The sequence below is a fragment of the Vidua macroura genome, chromosome 10 (assembly GCF_024509145.1).
Source record: "Vidua macroura isolate BioBank_ID:100142 chromosome 10, ASM2450914v1, whole genome shotgun sequence".
Taxonomy (NCBI): Eukaryota; Metazoa; Chordata; class Aves; order Passeriformes; family Viduidae; genus Vidua; species Vidua macroura.
This window is the reverse complement of record NC_071580.1, coordinates 9,218,283-9,234,979: the sequence shown is the minus strand read 5'-3', so window position 1 is coordinate 9,234,979 and position 16,697 is coordinate 9,218,283. Positions and strand designations below refer to the sequence as shown.

General features: G+C 61.8%; 4 protein-coding genes across 4 annotated transcripts; 3 read left to right on the top strand and 1 right to left on the bottom strand.

Annotated features, from left to right (window-relative positions):
* The first annotated feature begins 1,849 nt into the window (after positions 1-1,849).
* LOC128812048 (intestinal-type alkaline phosphatase-like) lies at positions 1,850-4,397 on the top strand. Its single transcript, XM_053986172.1, has 9 exons — positions 1,850-1,949; positions 2,025-2,199; positions 2,299-2,471; positions 2,545-2,679; positions 2,759-2,828; positions 2,941-3,079; positions 3,173-3,381; positions 3,524-3,640; positions 3,919-4,397. Exons 1-9 carry the CDS (start codon positions 1,851-1,853, stop codon positions 4,203-4,205), a joined length of 1,404 nt encoding a protein of 467 aa, XP_053842147.1. The 5' UTR covers position 1,850; the 3' UTR covers positions 4,206-4,397.
* A 190-nt stretch (positions 4,398-4,587) lies between these two features.
* LOC128812364 (intestinal-type alkaline phosphatase-like) lies at positions 4,588-8,393 on the top strand. Its single transcript, XM_053986715.1, has 11 exons — positions 4,588-5,008; positions 5,550-5,666; positions 5,779-5,894; positions 6,116-6,290; positions 6,433-6,605; positions 6,695-6,829; positions 6,918-6,990; positions 7,074-7,206; positions 7,317-7,510; positions 7,633-7,743; positions 7,830-8,393. The coding sequence occupies exons 1-11, from the start codon at positions 4,945-4,947 to the stop codon at positions 8,090-8,092; spliced, it is 1,554 nt and encodes a 517-aa protein (XP_053842690.1). The 5' UTR covers positions 4,588-4,944; the 3' UTR covers positions 8,093-8,393.
* LOC128812362 (endothelin-converting enzyme-like 1) lies at positions 8,369-10,203 on the bottom strand. The gene is made up of 4 exons (XM_053986714.1): positions 10,168-10,203; positions 9,864-9,959; positions 9,256-9,332; positions 8,369-9,040 (listed from the first exon to the last, which is right to left on the bottom strand). The coding sequence occupies exons 1-4, from the start codon at positions 10,192-10,194 to the stop codon at positions 8,941-8,943; spliced, it is 300 nt and encodes a 99-aa protein (XP_053842689.1). The 5' UTR covers positions 10,195-10,203; the 3' UTR covers positions 8,369-8,940.
* A 3,034-nt stretch (positions 10,204-13,237) lies between these two features.
* Positions 13,238-16,684, top strand: ALPI (alkaline phosphatase, intestinal). Its single transcript, XM_053986593.1, has 11 exons — positions 13,238-13,301; positions 13,843-13,959; positions 14,072-14,187; positions 14,409-14,583; positions 14,726-14,898; positions 14,988-15,122; positions 15,211-15,283; positions 15,367-15,499; positions 15,610-15,803; positions 15,924-16,034; positions 16,121-16,684. The coding sequence occupies exons 1-11, from the start codon at positions 13,238-13,240 to the stop codon at positions 16,381-16,383; spliced, it is 1,554 nt and encodes a 517-aa protein (XP_053842568.1). The 3' UTR covers positions 16,384-16,684.
* Positions 16,685-16,697: the final 13 nt, after the last annotated feature.

Genomic DNA, 16,697 nt, shown 5'->3' with positions numbered 1-16,697 from the left:
TGTCAGGGGCATGGGCTGCTCTGGCAGCCTCCACATCATCACAAGCAGGGGGTGGTGAAGGGATTGACATCTGGTAAGGAATTGATCCATTGTGCCAGGCAGGGAAGGAGCCCTGCATCACTCTGCCCCATCAGTGGTGACAGCCATGGCTGGCACCAGCACCAGCACGTCAGTCATCTGCAGGAGCCAGGAGCTGGCCAAACCTCGACTGCCTGGGTTAGGATGGGGGATCAGGGCTGGAACAGCACACTTCCTAGGAGCACATAAATGACACCTGTAGTCCCCGGGACTTGCGCTCATGCAGCGTCTTTCCAGATGACCTGGTGCAATCATGGGTGGATGCCACCTGATGCTGGTGACAGGGGGCTGTTCCGTGCCCACAGCAGGTACCCCGCTGTGCAGGTGTGCTGGCATGGGCTGCCCCAGGGCACCCAGTATGTCAGGCACCAGCTGTCCCAGGAGCTGATAGGTAGCATGTGACTCTGCTGGGAGAGGGGACCAGAGGATGCTGACACCAAAGGCAAGATGTCCACCCCCTACCCCTCAGCCCAGTGTCCCCCTCCTCGGGTTTATCTCAGGAGAAACCAGGCAAATCCAGCCTGGCCCAGCTCAGCCTGTCTGCAAAAACAACCCTTTGCCCTGTGCTGGCCCTCCCACCTCCCGGGGTCCCGCAGGCAGCCGCCCCCTTGGGAGCTGGGGCCCAGAGGTGCCCTGGTTCTCAGGGACAGGCTGGAGGTCCTGCCTTGCTGGTGGGGGGCAGGGATGGCCCCAGGGTGGGGCGAGGGCCTTGGGAGGGTTGGGAGATAGTCCGTGAATGTTATCAGCCCATCGTCTCACGGGACAGGGTAGAGCCATAAAGGGCCGTCCCCTCGGCCTGGACTAAGGCAGCATTCCAGGAGGGAGCTGGGGTGGGCAACATGGGGTGGCCGCTTTCCCCTGGAACCTGCCTTCTCCTCTGCTTCCTCGCCCAGCTTGCCACTGCAGCCTCTGGTGACAGGGGACGTGTGGGACAGTGGGGTAAGAACCTCTGGTGGGGGATGCTGGGGCTGGTGTCACTTCCTTGGGGAACTCCAGGGACCGTCACCTCCCTTGGGATGCCAGCAAACGGGAACCCTCACAGCTACCTCAGGGTGCTCTGAGACCACAAGCTTTGAATGGATTGGTCTCAGCTTCCCCCCCAGAGCAGGTCCTGCCCCCCGGCCCCAGTCCCTGCTGCTCCCAACCCCTATTCCTGACTTTGGATAAAATGGCCCAAGAGCCACAGCCAGCCGTAGTTACCCAGCCATTGCACACTCACTGTGGCTGATCCTCAGGCTCCTCATCCACTCTGCCAAGAGGCACAAAGGACTTCCCTGCCAAACTCAGTTTCCCTTCTACAGGTGGTTTCTGAACAATGCTGGTCTGCAAAAGACCATGCTGATCTCCAGGGGTTTCCTGGTCCTCCATGGCAGGGATTTATAGCAGCTAAATTCACCTTGGGTAGAGATGGGCATGCTGGACCCCTGGGGGTGCACCTAGAAGTTCCCAGCTCTGCTTTCACCTCCAGATGCTGAGAAGACCCCAGGCTACTGGAATAAAAGTGCCAGGAGGAGGCTGGAGTTGGCCTTGGCCTTGCAGCCAGTAGCACAGCGGGCCAAAAACATCATCCTCTTCATGGGTGACGGTGAGTGCCCCGGGTCACTGCCAGGCCCTGCAGCTCCCCAACAGCCAGGGGATGTGGCTGATGAGAAGATGGGGCTGGGGCAAGCCCTCGGGCAGTGTCTGGAGAGCAGGGACAGCAGGTCTGTCCCTGGTCTGGCCCCTTGCCACCCAGTGACTCAGACATGGCCACAGGCATGGGGCTGTCCACCATGTCAGCAGCTCGGATCTACAAGGGGCAGCTGGCTGGTGGCTCAGGCGAGGAGAGCGTCTTGGCCATGGAGACCTTTCCCCACATGGCCCTGGCCAAGGTGAGAAGAGCAGGGCTCGGGAGGACACTCCTGCTGCCCCTGCTTGAAACCCCATTGCATCCGTCTTGCTTCCAGACCTACACCATCGACCGGCAGGTGCCCGACAGCGCTGGCACGGGCACCGCCTACCTCTGTGGGGTGAAGGCCAACGCCAAGACTCTGGGACTGAGCGGGGCAGCCGTCTATGGAAAATGCCACACCACCTTCGGCAATGAGGTGGACTCTGTCCTGCACCGGGCCAGGCTGGCAGGTATGGGGCAGCAGGAAACCTTGTCAGAAAGCCGGGCATGGTCATCCAGTGCCGTGCAGGGCTGGATGGATTCCCTGTAAACCCTTGCCCACGCTGCAGGCAAGTCTGTGGGCATCGTGACGACCACGCGGGTGCAGCACGCATCCCCCGGGGCAGCCTACGCGCACTCGGCCAGCCGGGGCTGGTACGCTGACGCCAACATGCCCAAGGAGGCCCTGCGGGACGGCTGCAAGGACATCGCCTACCAGCTGGTGCACAACACCGACATCAACGTGAGCTGGGGAGCGGGAGCGGGAGGGAGGGGGCACCAGGAACGCTGGGAGGGTCTGCTGAGCTCCCTGGCAGGTGATCCTGGGCGGCGGGAGGATGTACATGACCCCCAAGCAGACTCCGGACCCCGAGTATCCAGAGGACCCAGATCAAAATGGCACCAGGAAGGACGGCCGGGACTTGATTGCTGAGTGGCTGAGTGCCAAGCAGGTAGTGTGCAGGGGAAGAGGAAATGAAACTCTGGGCACAGGGTGTGTGCCATTGGCACTGGTTCTGCTCTCACTGGCAGGGTGCCCACTATGTCTGGGACAAGAAGGGCCTGGATGCAGTCAAAGATGACTCTGTGAGCCACCTTATGGGTAGGAGCATCACTGGCTGCACCAGTGGCAATGCTTCCTCCTCCCCTCTCTGGACGTGTCGGCAGGTGCACAAATCAGCTCCAGCATGGACCCCCTTACCCTCCTCCCCCAGGCCTCTTTGAGCCCAAGGACATGAAGTATGAGCTGAACCGCAACACATCCACAGACCCTTCCATTGTGGAGATGACGGAAAAGGCCGTCCGCATCCTGCGCAGGAACCCCAATGGCTTCTTCCTCTTTGTGGAAGATGAGTAGCTCCAGGCGGGCAGTGTGGCTGGGGCTGAGGTGGGATGTGGGTCCTGGGAGCAGGTAGCTATCCAAGGAGACCAGGGAAAGGGTGACAGCCACATTCCCCGTGCAGGTGGCAGAATCGACCATGGCCACCACAGTGGCCGGGCCAAGCAGGCGCTGATGGAAGCCGTGATGCTGGACCGGGCGGTGGCACGGGCGGGAGAGCTCACCTCCCCTGCTGACACCCTGACCGTGGTGACGGCCGACCACTCCCATGTCTTCACTTTTGGGGGCAGCACACCACGTGGAAACTCCATCTTTGGTGGGTCCTGGAGAGGGGCAGTGAGCATTCCTCTTTCCACTGCACCCTGTTGCTCCCACGGGAGGCTGAACTTGCCCAGGCAGGGAGCTGAGGAGGGGTACCCAGCTGGGACAGGGGGTGACAATGTCTTTCCCTGTGCCAGGGCTGGCCCCCAAGAAAGCCAAGGATAAGCGAGCCTACACCAGCATTCTCTATGGTAATGGTCCTGGCTACAGCATCCGTGATGGGGCCCGTCCAGCTGCCAGCCTCCCTGCTGCAGGTACCAGTCTGCTGGGGATGTGGCAGAGCCATGGGGTGGCTGGGGACAGATTCCCAGTGAGTCTGCTGGGGATTAGGTGAAGGAACAGGGTGGATGGGGAGAGCGTCCCACTGGCATGGCCATGAATGCTGCACAGGGTCCTGCTGTCACTGTGAGGCTCAGGAATCACCCCACTGCAGAAATGACGCTGATGCAGGAGTGATGGGAGCTGTGTCCCCCTCCCTGTGACATGTCATGGATCCAGACCCCCAGCCTCATTTCTCCTCTTCCCCCTGCAGAGGACAAGGACTACAGACAGCAGGCAGCTGTGCCCCTGGAGACAGAGACTCACAGTGGGGAAGACGTGGTGGTGCTGGCCCAGGGCCCCATGGGCCACCTCTTCCATGGGGTGCAGGAGCAGCACTACATCGCCCATGCCATGGCCTACGCTGCCTGCCTCGAGCCCTATGCCACAGAGCCTGGGTGCAGGGCAGCCCGCAGGGCCTCCCATGGCACACGGTGCTCCCCACAGCCCCTGCTCGCCCTCCTGGCCCTCTGCATGGCTGCCCTCATAGTGAGGGGCTGAGAGGCTCTGGCTGAGTCCCACTGTGGACAGGACCAAGGGATGCAATAAACACCGGTTGTTTTGTCTCCATCCGCCGTGCCAAGGTTCACAGTGGCGGTCACCTCCTGACGCGCTGCCCTGTGCCTGCCTCCACACTTGTCTGTGGCTCCTGGTTCTCCCCTGGGACCAGCACGGGAGGCACTGGGGTGCAGGAGATGATGACATGCGGCTGAGGGGAGGCAATGTCCTCCCCAGCTTTGCCTGGTTGGAGCACAGTACACAAGGGTTGGTACATTCCTATCAAGGGCTGAGCAAGGAGCAGAGTTTTAGTCTACATCCATGGATTTATTGCTTATGGAAGCCTGGGAAGAGAGCAGGGTGCTCGGTGCACAAGTGACCCCAGGTGCTCCCCACGCCCACCGTTTTCCCAGGTCCAATGCTCAGAGCTGCCCATGGCACCCTGGGACAGGGCATTGCCCTGCCTGGCGCCACAGCACCGTGGCCAGGGCAGGATTTCCTTCCAGCACTGCACTTCCTCTTGTCCCTGCATCTGTCTGTGCCCCAAGCCCATCTGTGCCCAGCAGGCACAGGGCATTGTGCCAAGGAGGTGACATCAGCCCAGGCCCACGGCCTTTGCACTCAGCCGAGATGTGGAGAACCCCTCCACACACCCTGCTAGGGCTGATCCCTGTCCAAAGTCCCTCCCATATCTGCTGGATTTACAGACACTGCCAGCAGCACTGGCCTGTCAGATCTCACCATGCAGCTCCTGGCATCCCTCACCCTCTGCCTCTGCGCAGGGTTCAGCACCGCTGTCATCCCAGGTGGGGACAAGGGTGGGCATGGGTGCCTGGCTGGCTTTGGTGGGTGTCCAGGGAAGCAGGGTGTCAGCCTGGCTGGCCACAAGGAGGGCTTGGGGAGGGGAGCTGGAGCTGCCCAGCTGAACAAGAATTAATGGGGGTGAGTTACCCCTGCCCTTCTCGGGGTTTTGAACCACTTTCCCCCCAGGCTTTCGCATGCTTCTGTGCTGGGGGCTGGTCTGGGGGAAGTGCCTGTATCCTCCATCACCACTTCCTACCATGGATTTGGCCTCACCCCACTTGCCAGATAACTCCCCATGATGTCTGGTTTTGCTGTCCCCCCTTGTTCCCTGCCCCAGGACCCTGGGGCCAGGCAGTCGGTGCAAGCCTGCATGGTCTCTCCCCTCCCCAAAAAGCCCCCTGAACCACCTGCTCCATGTGACAGGAGGCCCCAGCATGGGAGTGCCCAGGGAACAAGTATCCCTGGGCTGTGGGCACCCTTCAGGGGTGCCCCAGGGATGCAGGTGCTGTTGTGCTGGGATTGATGGGTGTTTGCACTGTCCAGCGGAGGAGGAGAATCCATCCTTCTGGTACAAGCAGGCAGCTGCAGCCATCAAGGCCTCCTTTAAAACCCAGCCCAGGATAAAGGAAGCCAAAAACCTCATCATTTTCCTTGGGGACGGTGAGTCCAGCTGGCACCCCAGCAAGCAGGCTGACATGGCCAGTACTCTGCTGAGTGGGATGTGTGCAGGACACCTGGTCCAGAGGGTGACTGGGACTCTCTCTCTGCCCAGGATTCGGGATCCCCACCATCACAGCCACCCGCATCCTTAAGGGACAGCAGCAGGGGAAGCTGGGCCCTGAGACCCCTCTTGCCCTGGATGCTTTCCCCTACGTGGCTCTGTCTAAGGTAAATTCCAGCATGCTGGAAAGGGGCCATGGTGATCCTGGGCATGGGGCCATGGTTATCCCAGGCATGGGGCTGCTGGCAGCCCGGGGTTGCACATATATTGTGCATGGGGTCCCTCCCCATCCCACGCATGCCCATGGGTGAGTGAATCAGTATGGCAGGGAGTGCTGGGGGAACACCCAGCTGGGGACCCCAGCCCTGAGTCCTTCTATCCTCGACAGACCTACAATGTGGACAGGCATGTCCCTGACAGCGCAGGGACAGCCACAGCCTATCTCTGTGGGGTGAAGGGCAACTACAAGACCATAGGGGTGAGCGCAGCAGCCCGCTTCTCGGAGTGCAGCACCACGGCCGGCAACGAGGTGATCTCAGTGCTGGAGCGAGCCCGCAAAGCTGGTAACGAGAGAGGCGGGGCTGGGGGGACCCTGTGGGGACAAGGGGTGCCACACTGGGAGCTTTCCCCTCATGAGCATCCCATAGCTTGGTGGTGGGAACCCTGTGTTGCCCTTGGTGGGGCCTGATGAGCGGGGTTTGGCAGGGAAGGCGGTGGGCGTCGTGACCACGACACGGGTGCAGCACGCGTCGCCCTCGGGAACCTATGCTCACGTGGTGAACCGGGACTGGTACGCGGACGCCAGCATGCCCCAGGAGGCGCGGATGCAGGGCTGCAAGGACATCGCCTGGCAGCTGATCCACAACGTCGACATCAACGTGAGCACCCGCGCACGGGAGGAGGAGTGTAGGGATACACCCCTCTCAGGGCACCCCCACTAACACTTCGTCCACCTCATCCCCTCCAGGTGATCCTGGGTGGGGGTCGGATATACATGACCCCCGTGGGGACGCCGGACCCTGAGTACCCTGCTGACAGCAGGCAGAATGGGATACGCGAGGATGGGCAAAACCTCATTGACATGTGGCTGAAGGAACGGCCGGTGGGTGATGCATCAGGGACACTCCTCTGCCCACTGCCCCTGGCACAGGGCCAGGCACCCACTGACCCCCTTAGGGATTTGCCCACAGGGTGCCCGCTATGTCTGGAACAGGACAGAGATGCTGGCTGCTGCCGCCGACCCCAACGTGAATTATTTGATGGGTAACAAATGACCCCTGTGCCAGGACCCAACAGGCGTTGGGACACACAGGCACTGATGTTGTCCCCAACACTTTTACTCACAGGTCTCTTTGAACCTGTGGACACGAAATACAACCTGGTGCGTAACACCACCCTGGACCCGTCACTCACCGAGATGACAGAGGCAGCCATCACCATCCTGAGCAGGAACCCCAAGGGCTTCTACCTCTTTGTGGAAGATAAGTTGGGGCTCGGGCCCCTGGGGCTGGTGAGAGGGGGGTGTAGGGTGTGGGCAGGAGGTGAGGGTGCTGCTGTCGGGCCCCAGCCCACCGTGGGTGCCGATCTGCAGGTGGCAGAATCGACCGCGGCCACCATGAGGGTTCACCCCATAAGGCACTGACAGAGGCAGTGGAGTTCGACCAGGCCATTGAGCGGGCAGGCACCATGACAGATGAGGCTGAGACCCTCACCGTCGTCACCGCTGACCACTCGCACGTCTTCACCTTCGGTGGCTACACCCTGCGCGGCTCTTCCATCTTTGGTGGGGCTCTGCCCTGTCCTGGGTACTGCCAGCCCTGTGGCACCCTGACTGTGGCCAGCAGGATGATATGGGTGCTCCTTGGCTGATCCTCCTCCTGCTCCTCTTCCATTTTCCCTACCTAGGTCTGGCGCCCGGGACAGCCAGCGACGGGAAGAACTACACATCGATCCTCTACGGGAATGGGCCTGGATACCCGGGCCCTGACCGGCCCAGCGTGGACCCAGACACAGCCAGTGAGGGCTCAGAGACCATGGCTGGGAGGTGGGGTTTGCTGAAGGCCATCATTGTCCCCCCTCACCTCTTTCTCTTCCCTCCCCAGTGCAGTTCGATTACCAGCCACAGGCGGCTGTGCCACTGGAGTCAGAGACCCATGGCGGTGAGGACGTGGCCATCCTGGCCAAGGGCCCCATGGCCCACCTCTTCCACGGGGTGCAGGAGCAGACCTATGTAGCTCATGCCATGGCCTACGCCGCCTGCATCGAGCCCTACACTGACTGCCACCAACGGGACTCTGCCCCTGGCATCCGCGCCACCCCCCTGGCCCTGCTCCTGCCTGCCCTCCTTCTGCCCCTCGTCCGCTGATCCCATGTCCCCAGGGCACCCCACATTGCCTCCCTCCCCATGGTGTGGCACATGTTGGCAGCTTTCTGAAGCACCCCTGGTGTAGATGCAGCAGCCATGGGGACACCGAATCCCGGGCAGTGGGGTGATAAATAAACACAGTGTGACACTGGTGGGACAGGCGTGTTGGTGGAGTGGGGGCGCCTGAGCCATGTGGGCAGGGCTGGGGGTGCTGCCCCACTGCTCCCATTCCCTGGCCATGGCCCCTGGCAGCCACCCAGCATACCCAGTGTTTATTGACCAGAAACAGCAGCGAAAAATACAGCAGTGTCCGTGTGTATGTGCTCCCAGGCAGGCTGGCATTGCCCGGCCCGGCTGCGCCGCTGTGCCCCGCCTCGGTGGGGCTGCTGCATGGACAGGAGGGGGCTGGCACGGGGAGGGCACCGTGCAGGGGAGGCTTTTGGCATGGGGCAGCCCCTTGGTAACTCTGGAGTCCTCCCCCTGCCTTGACTGACACTGGGATGGATGTGGTAGGGCTGGGTGAAGGGTTTGGGCCAGGTGGACAGAAAAGGGGGCACAGGGGTGCCTGGGCATGCCCTTGTTCCTTCATGGGCAATGAGGACCCCTCAGTGCGCAGGGCAGTGGATGGGAGGTGGATGGGCAGGAGGCAGCGGCCCAGCCCGAGTGTCTCTGCTGCCTACACCCCTATGGCAGGTGCCTGCCTTTGGGGCGACCCCCTGTGACACCCGAGGGTGCCCCCTTTACCTGGACAATAGGGAGGGGAGATGGGAAGTTGGGGAGTGGGCACAGGGTGTCACTTAGGCAGGGGAGGGGATGGAGGGTCCCAGCCTGCTGGAGGGGGGTGAGCCTCACCACACCGAGCACTTGTGCACTGGGTTCATGGGCGAGTTCTTGGGGCAGTGGAAGACCCGTCCAAACTCCTCAAACTGCGAGACACTGCCCAGGACCCTGCCGGGAGAGGGGAGAACCTCAGAGCTGGGCACCCCCTGCCCCCCGCACTGCTGCCTCGCACCCCACTCACAGCAGCACCCCACCCCTGCCCCAGGGATATCACCCAGAATCTGCTGGTTGTGCTCATCCCACTTTGCACAGCACTGACATCTGTGGGGAAGGCTGGCAGCCACCATGCCCCAAGCCCACCCCATTTTGGGAGCACCCAGTACCTGTAGTGCTCCGGGGCGTGCTTGTCTGTCAGCACCTGCAGGTAGATGGACTGGGATCTCCGCTTGATGCACCAGTTCTGCAGGGGACAAAGGTTCCATGGACAAGCCACATGGGGCACCCTGGGTCCTGGCAACCACCAGGACACCATGGCCCTTCTGGCTGCTAGGGATTGAGGGCAACTGTGCCCTGATTGAATTTATTTTTGTAGGGTCTCCCAGGAGCCTGTGAACATGGTCTAAGTGGGGTGGGAGAGCGTGGAGTCATGTTTGTTGTTGTAGGGTCTCCGGGGTTGTAAGCTGCCTGGCTGCAGGGTTTCCTAGAATTTTGGGATCAAATGTATGTGTTACTGTGGAGCTTCTGAAGTCATGGGGGACACACTAATTTATTATTGTAGGGTCCAACAGGAGCAACAGGACAGCGTGGGGTGCTCGTTCAGGGCTGAGCTCTGTACCCTGAGTCCAGGACCTGCTGATGCAGCCGAGCCCAGCTCCTGGCCATTGGCCCTGTGTCCCGCAGGGCTCTCTCCCATCCCTTTGGGCTGCTGGCCTCACACAAGGTGACCCTCCTGCCCCAAGAGCTGTTACCTGTGAGGAGGACAGAGGCTCACCTGGGCAAAGGCGATGAAGAAGAGCTGGTCGTGTGTGTACTTCATGTGGTGCAGGGGGTGCTCAGGGCCGTGCTCCCGTACCCACTTCTGGTAGGCCTGGAGAACAAGGGATGCCCTCAGCATGGCCTGGGTACTCCCCCAAACCCACCCTGGACCCCCCCAAGCCCCCAGCAACCGGCAATCAGGATTGTTCCCACCCCTTGCTGCAGGGAGTAAGGAGGGGTTGGGGGGTCTCCTCCCACTCAACAGGAATGGCATAAGCAGCTGCCCGTGGCTGTGACACCCAGGGTGCGGGGACACTTACGTAGTAGGCGAGTTTGAGACCCCCCATGTCAGCGAAGAGAGCTCCAGGGCCATGCCGAAGTGCTTGTTGGCCTGGCTCAGGCAGATCTTACCCAGCTCCAGCTGCTTCTCATTGCCCTCCATCTCCTTGGAGAGCTCGTGGATGGCATCGCGGAAGGGGGTGGAGAGGTGCTCGCTCAGCACCACCACAATGCGCCACAGCATGTAGTTGTGAAGGATCCTGTGACAGGGACGGGAGCAGCCCTCAGCACGTCCCCAGGCACAGGGGAGGGTGGGAACATGTGCCAGGCTGGGGACACCCCTGCTCGGGGACACCTCTGCTCAGGGACACAGGGGGGCCATGGCAGGTGGGGGCACAGGGACAGTCTGGCACCGTGTCCCTCCCTGAGGTGTGATGAGTCTGGTGATCTCTAGCATGAGTGGCTCAGCAGGTGTCAGGGCACCACCAGGATGCTGTGGGGCTCACCACAGTGCCTTTTTCCCACAAGCTTTCCCAGATTTCCTGTGCCCAGCCCGGCCTGCCAGCACCAGGAGGAGGATGATGGTGGGAGGTTGCAGGCACAGCTGTCCTGTGCCCGCTGCCAGGCTGGGAAAGGTGCCAGGGGCACAGGGGGTGCCAGCCCCCCTCACCTGCTGGGTGTCACACGGATGAGGTTGGACACCTTGTGCATGTAGTCGGTGGCCAGCAGCACCACCTCCTCCTCCTCCGAGAAGTTGTCGTGGAAGATGCGGTCCAGCAAGCGCTTCCACTTGAGCTGCCAGGGCAGGCACTGTCAGGGGGCATGGGGACCCCTACTCCATGCCACCCTGGAGGGGACCCCCTCCAGGCTTTCCAGCCTCCCACCAGGCAGCAGGTCAGGGATGCTCAGGGCCACCCCGCACTGTCCTATGGCACCTCAGTCCCCAGCACTGCTGGCAGTGAGGTGCCCCCTGTCTGCCAACCATGCCGGCTGCTGCTCCCTCTCCTGGTGTCCCCAAGGCGTCGATGTGCCCCCCTCACCTTCTCGCTCTCCTCATCCTGCCCCAGGTAGAGGGTCCGTTCGGGCAGGGTCAGCCCGTCCTGGTCGATCTGGGGCAAGAGACGGCAGTGGGTGAGCAGAGGGAGGGCGCTGTGCTGAGCCAGGCACCCCTCGCCTTCCCCAGATCGCAGAGTGTCCCTGGTGTCCCTGGAGCCGAAGGATGGCAGTCTGCTGGAGCAGCCCCAGGAATGGGCACGTCGCTGCCTCAGTTTCCCTCCTGCTAGAGGCTGCTGGAGCTGCAACAGGCAGCATGCAAGAGGCTGGGAGTGCCAGGCAGACAGCAGGCCCCTGCTCCATGGCCTGACTGGCACATCGGCTGCCTCATAGCCTGCCCTGTGCTGCCACCACTCTCTGCCCCATCCCTGCCTCCTGGTGTCCCCCAGCTGCCCCGTGGCCAGCCCCACTGCTGTGCTGCAGCCTGCATGGCGAGCTGCATGGACCCCCTGGCTCTTCACACACAGCCCTGTAACCACAGGCACAGCCTCCAAGCCATACACACACCTGAGCACACTTGCACGTACGTGCACACTCACACACACACAAGCACACAGGTAACTCGCCCCTCTGGACACACACCTATGGATGCTCACACCCCTGCACACGCACCATCCATTTTACCCCTGCTCTATGTGCACACCCAGAGTCACGCACCTTCTCTCTCACTGTCTCAGCTCCCCGCAACTCACTTCACCACCCCCCTCCACTCACACAGCCGCAGCGCTGCCCGCAAACCCACGGGCACCTCCAGCCTTCCTCCCCCATGTCCTTCATCCCCCCTGTCCCCTTTGCTTTCCCGGACGGGCGCTGAAACCTGCAGCCCCCACACACCGCAGCCCTCACACACACCCCAGCCCCCTCATACACCCTGTCCACTCACACCCATCGCACACCCACCCCCAATCACACCCCCCCGACACCCCACTGCAGAAATGACACTGATGCAGGAGTGATGGGAGCTGTGTCCCCCTCCCTGTGACATGTCATGGATCCAGACCCCCAGCCTCATTTCTCCTCTTCCCCCTGCAGAGGACAAGGACTACAGACAGCAGGCAGCTGTGCCCCTGGAGACAGAGACTCACAGTGGGGAAGACGTGGTGGTGCTGGCCCAGGGCCCCATGGGCCACCTCTTCCATGGGGTGCAGGAGCAGCACTACATCGCCCATGCCATGGCCTACGCTGCCTGCCTCGAGCCCTATGCCACAGAGCCTGGGTGCAGGGCAGCCCGCAGGGCCTCCCATGGCACACGGTGCTCCCCACAGCCCCTGCTCACCCTCCTGGCCCTCTGCATGGCTGCCCTCATAGTGAGGGGCTGAGAGGCTCTGGCTGAGTCCCACTGTGGACAGGACCAAGGGATGCAATAAACACCGGTTGTTTTGTCTCCATCCGCCGTGCCAAGGTTCACAGTGGCGGTCACCTCCTGACGCGCTGCCCTGTGCCTGCCTCCACACTTGTCTGTGGCTCCTGGTTCTCCCCTGGGACCAGCACGGGAGGCACTGGGGTGCAGGAGATGATGACATGCGGCTGAGGGGAGGCAATGTCCTCCCCAGCTTTGCCTGGTTGGAGCACAGTACACAAGGGTTGGTACATTCCTATCAAGGGCTGAGCAAGGAGCAGAGTTTTAGTCTACATCCATGGATTTATTGCTCATGGAAGCCTGGGAAGAGAGCAGGGTGCTCGGTGCACAAGTGACCCCAGGTGCTCCCCACGCCCACCGTTTTCCCAGGTCCAATGCTCAGAGCTGCCCATGGCACCCTGGGACAGGGCATTGCCCTGCCTGGCGCCACAGCACCGTGGCCAGGGCAGGATTTCCTTCCAGCACTGCACTTCCTCTTGTCCCTGCATCTGTCTGTGCCCCAAGCCCATCTGTGCCCAGCAGGCACAGGGCATTGTGCCAAGGAGGTGACATCAGCCCAGGCCCACGGCCTTTGCACTCAGCCGAGATGTGGAGAACCCCTCCACACACCCTGCTAGGGCTGATCCCTGTCCAAAGTCCCTCCCATATCTGCTGGATTTACAGACACTGCCAGCAGCACTGGCCTGTCAGATCTCACCATGCAGCTTCTGGCATCCCTCACCCTCTGCCTCTGCGTGGGGTTCAGCACCGCTGTCATCCCAGGTGGGGACAAGGGTGGGCATGGGTGCCTGGCTGGCTTTGGTGGGTGTCCAGGGAAGCAGGGTGTCAGCCTGGCTGGCCACAAGGAGGGCTTGGGGAGGGGAGCTGGAGCTGCCCAGCTGAACAAGACTTAATGGGGGTGAGTTACCCCTGCTCTTCTTGGGGTTTTGAACCACTTTCCCCCCAGGCTTTCGCATGCTTCTGTGCTGGGGGCTGGTCTGGGGGAAGTGCCTGTATCCTCCATCACCACTTCCTACCGTGGATTTGGCCTCACCCCACTTGCCAGCTAACTCCCCATGATGTCTGGTTTGGCTGTCCCCCCTTGTTCCCTGCCCCAGGACCCTGGGGCCAGGCAGTCGGTGCAAGCCTGCATGGTCTCTCCCCTCCCCAAAAAGCCCCCTGAACCACCTGCTCCATGTGACAGGAGGCCCCGGCATGGGAGTGCCCAGGGAACAAGTATCCCTGGGCTGTGGGCACCCTTCAGGGGTGCCCCAGGGATGCAGGTGCTGTTGTGCTGGGACTGATGGGTGTTTGCACTGTCCAGCGGAGGAGGAGAATCCATCCTTCTGGTACAAGCAGGCAGCTGCAGCCATCAAGGCCTCCTTAAAACTCCAGCCCAGGATAAAGGAAGCCAAAAACCTCATCATTTTCCTTGGGGACGGTGAGTCCAGCTGGCACCCCAGCAAGCAGGCTGACATGGCCAGTACTCTGCTGAGTGGGATGTGTGCAGGACACCTGGTCCAGAGGGTGACTGGGACTCTCTCTCTGCCCAGGATTCGGGATCCCCACCATCACAGCCACCCGCATCCTTAAGGGACAGCAGCAGGGGAAGCTGGGCCCTGAGACCCCTCTTGCCCTGGATGCTTTCCCTTACGTGGCTCTGTCTAAGGTAAATTCCAGCATGCTGGAAAGGGGCCATGGTGATCCTGGGCATGGGGCCATGGTTATCCCAGGCATGGGGCTGCTGGCAGCCCGGGGTTGCACATATATTGTGCATGGGGTCCCTCCCCATCCCACGCATGCCCATGGGTGAGTGAATCAGTATGGCAGGGAGTGCTGGGGGAACACCCAGCTGGGGACCCCAGCCCTGAGTCCTTCTATCCTCGACAGACCTACAATGTGGACAGGCATGTCCCTGACAGCGCGGGGACAGCCACAGCCTATCTCTGTGGGGTGAAGGGCAACTACAAGACCATAGGGGTGAGCGCAGCAGCCCGCTTCTCGGAGTGCAGCACCACGGCCGGCAACGAGGTGATCTCAGTGCTGGAGCGAGCCCGCAAAGCTGGTAACGAGAGAGGCGGGGCTGGGGGGACCCTGTGGGGACAAGGGGTGCCACACTGGGAGCTTTCCCCTCATGAGCATCCCATAGCTTGGTGGTGGGAACCCTGTGTTGCCCTTGGTGGGGCCTGATGAGCGGGGTTTGGCAGGGAAGGCGGTGGGCGTCGTGACCACGACACGGGTGCAGCACGCGTCGCCCTCGGGAACCTATGCTCACGTGGTGAACCGGGACTGGTACGCGGACGCCAGCATGCCCCAGGAGGCGCGGATGCAGGGCTGCAAGGACATCGCCTGGCAGCTGATCCACAACGTCGACATCAACGTGAGCACCCGCGCACGGGAGGAGGAGTGTAGGGATACACCCCTCTCAGGGCACCCCCACTAACACTTCGTCCACCTCATCCCCTCCAGGTGATCCTGGGTGGGGGTCGGATATACATGACCCCCGTGGGGACGCCGGACCCTGAGTACCCTGCCGACAGCAGGCAGAATGGGATACGCGAGGATGGGCAAAACCTCATTGACATGTGGCTGAAGGAACGGCCGGTGGGTGATGCATCAGGGACACTCCTCTGCCCACTGCCCCTGGCACAGGGCCAGGCACCCACTGACCCCCTTAGGGATTTGCCCACAGGGTGCCCGCTATGTCTGGAACAGGACAGAGATGCTGGCTGCTGCCGCCGACCCCAACGTGAATTATTTGATGGGTAACAAATGACCCCTGTGCCAGGACCCAACAGGCGTTGGGACACACAGGCACTGATGTTGTCCCCAACACTTTTACTCACAGGTCTCTTTGAACCCGGGGACACGAAATACAACCTGGTGCGTAACACCACCCTGGACCCGTCACTCACCGAGATGACAGAGGCAGCCATCACCATCCTGAGCAGGAACCCCAAGGGCTTCTACCTCTTTGTGGAAGATAAGTTGGGGCTCGTGCGCCCGGGGCCGGAGAGAGGGGGGTGTAGGGTGTGGGCAGGAGGTGAGGGTGCTGCTGTCGGGCCCCAGCCCACCGTGGGTGCCGATCTGCAGGTGGCAGAATCGACCATGGCCACCATGAGGGTTCACCCCATAAGGCACTGACAGAGGCAGTGGAGTTCGACCAGGCCATTGAGCGGGCAGGCACCATGACAGATGAGGCTGAGACCCTCACCGTCATCACCGCTGACCACTCGCACGTTTTCGCCTTCGGTGGCTACACCCTGCGCGGCTCTTCCATCTTCGGTGGGGCTCTGCCCTGTCCTGGGTACTGCCAGCCCTGTGGCACCCTGACTGTGGCCAGCAGGATGATATGGGTGTTCCTTGACTGATCCTCCTCCTCTTACTCCATTTCCTCTTCCACAGCTCTGGGCCAAAAGAAGACCACTGATGGGAAGAACTACACATCGATCCTCTACGGGAATGGGCCTGGATACCCAGGCGGTGAACGGCCCAACGTGGACCCAGACACAGCCAGTGAGGGCTCAGAGACCATGGCTGGGAGGTGGGGTTTGCTGAAGGCCATCATTGTCCCCCCTCACCTCTTTCTCTTCCCTCCCCAGTGCAGTTCGATTACCAGCCACAGGCGGCTGTGCCACTGGAGTCAGAGACCCATGGCGGTGAGGACGTGGCCATCCTGGCCAAGGGCCCCATGGCCCACCTCTTCCACGGGGTGCAGGAGCAGACCTATGTAGCTCATGCCATGGCCTACGCCGCCTGCATCGAGCCCTACACTGACTGCCACCAACGGGACTCTGCCTCTGGCATCCGCGCCACCCCCCTGGCCCTCCTCCTGCCTGCCCTCCTTCTGCCCCTCGTCCGCTGATCCCATGTCCCCAGGGCACCCCACATTGCCTCCCTCCCCATGGTGTGGCACATGTTGGCAGCTTTCTGAAGCACCCCTGGTGTAGATGCAGCAGCCATGGGGACACCGAATCCCGGGCAGTGGGGTGATAAATAAACACAGTGTGACACTGGTGGGACAGGCGTGTTGGTGGAGTGGGGGCACCTGAGCCATGTGGGCAGGGCTGGGGGTGCTGCCCCACTGCTCCCATTCCCTGGCCATGGCCCCTGGCAGCCACCCAGCATACCCAGTGTTTATTGACCAGAAACAGCAGCGAAAAATACAGCAGTGTCCGT

Excerpts from the sequence above, each read along its gene's own strand:
- LOC128812048 (XM_053986172.1), top strand. The coding sequence starts at position 1,851 with ATGTCAGCAGCTCGGATCTACAAGGGGCAGCTGGCTGGTGGCTCAGGC. Across the intron at positions 1,950-2,024 it reads CCCACATGGCCCTGGCCAAG|ACCTACACCATCGACCGGCA; the intron begins GTGAGAAGAGCA and ends TCTTGCTTCCAG. Across the intron at positions 2,680-2,758 it reads AGTGGCTGAGTGCCAAGCAG|GGTGCCCACTATGTCTGGGA; the intron begins GTAGTGTGCAGG and ends TCTCACTGGCAG.
- LOC128812364 (XM_053986715.1), top strand. The coding sequence starts at position 4,945 with ATGCAGCTCCTGGCATCCCTCACCCTCTGCCTCTGCGCAGGGTTCAGC. Across the intron at positions 7,511-7,632 it reads GCGCGGCTCTTCCATCTTTG|GTCTGGCGCCCGGGACAGCC; the intron begins GTGGGGCTCTGC and ends TTCCCTACCTAG. Across the intron at positions 7,744-7,829 it reads CGTGGACCCAGACACAGCCA|TGCAGTTCGATTACCAGCCA; the intron begins GTGAGGGCTCAG and ends TTCCCTCCCCAG.
- LOC128812362 (XM_053986714.1), bottom strand. The coding sequence starts at position 10,194 with ATGGGGGGTCTCAAACTCGCCTACTAC. Across the intron at positions 9,333-9,863 it reads TCTTCATCGCCTTTGCCCAG|AACTGGTGCATCAAGCGGAG; the intron begins GTGAGCCTCTGT and ends TGTCCCCTGCAG. Across the intron at positions 9,041-9,255 it reads CACGCCCCGGAGCACTACAG|GGTCCTGGGCAGTGTCTCGC; the intron begins GTACTGGGTGCT and ends CTCTCCCGGCAG.
- ALPI (XM_053986593.1), top strand. The coding sequence starts at position 13,238 with ATGCAGCTTCTGGCATCCCTCACCCTCTGCCTCTGCGTGGGGTTCAGC. Across the intron at positions 13,960-14,071 it reads CATCATTTTCCTTGGGGACG|GATTCGGGATCCCCACCATC; the intron begins GTGAGTCCAGCT and ends CTCTCTGCCCAG. Across the intron at positions 15,123-15,210 it reads TGTGGCTGAAGGAACGGCCG|GGTGCCCGCTATGTCTGGAA; the intron begins GTGGGTGATGCA and ends ATTTGCCCACAG.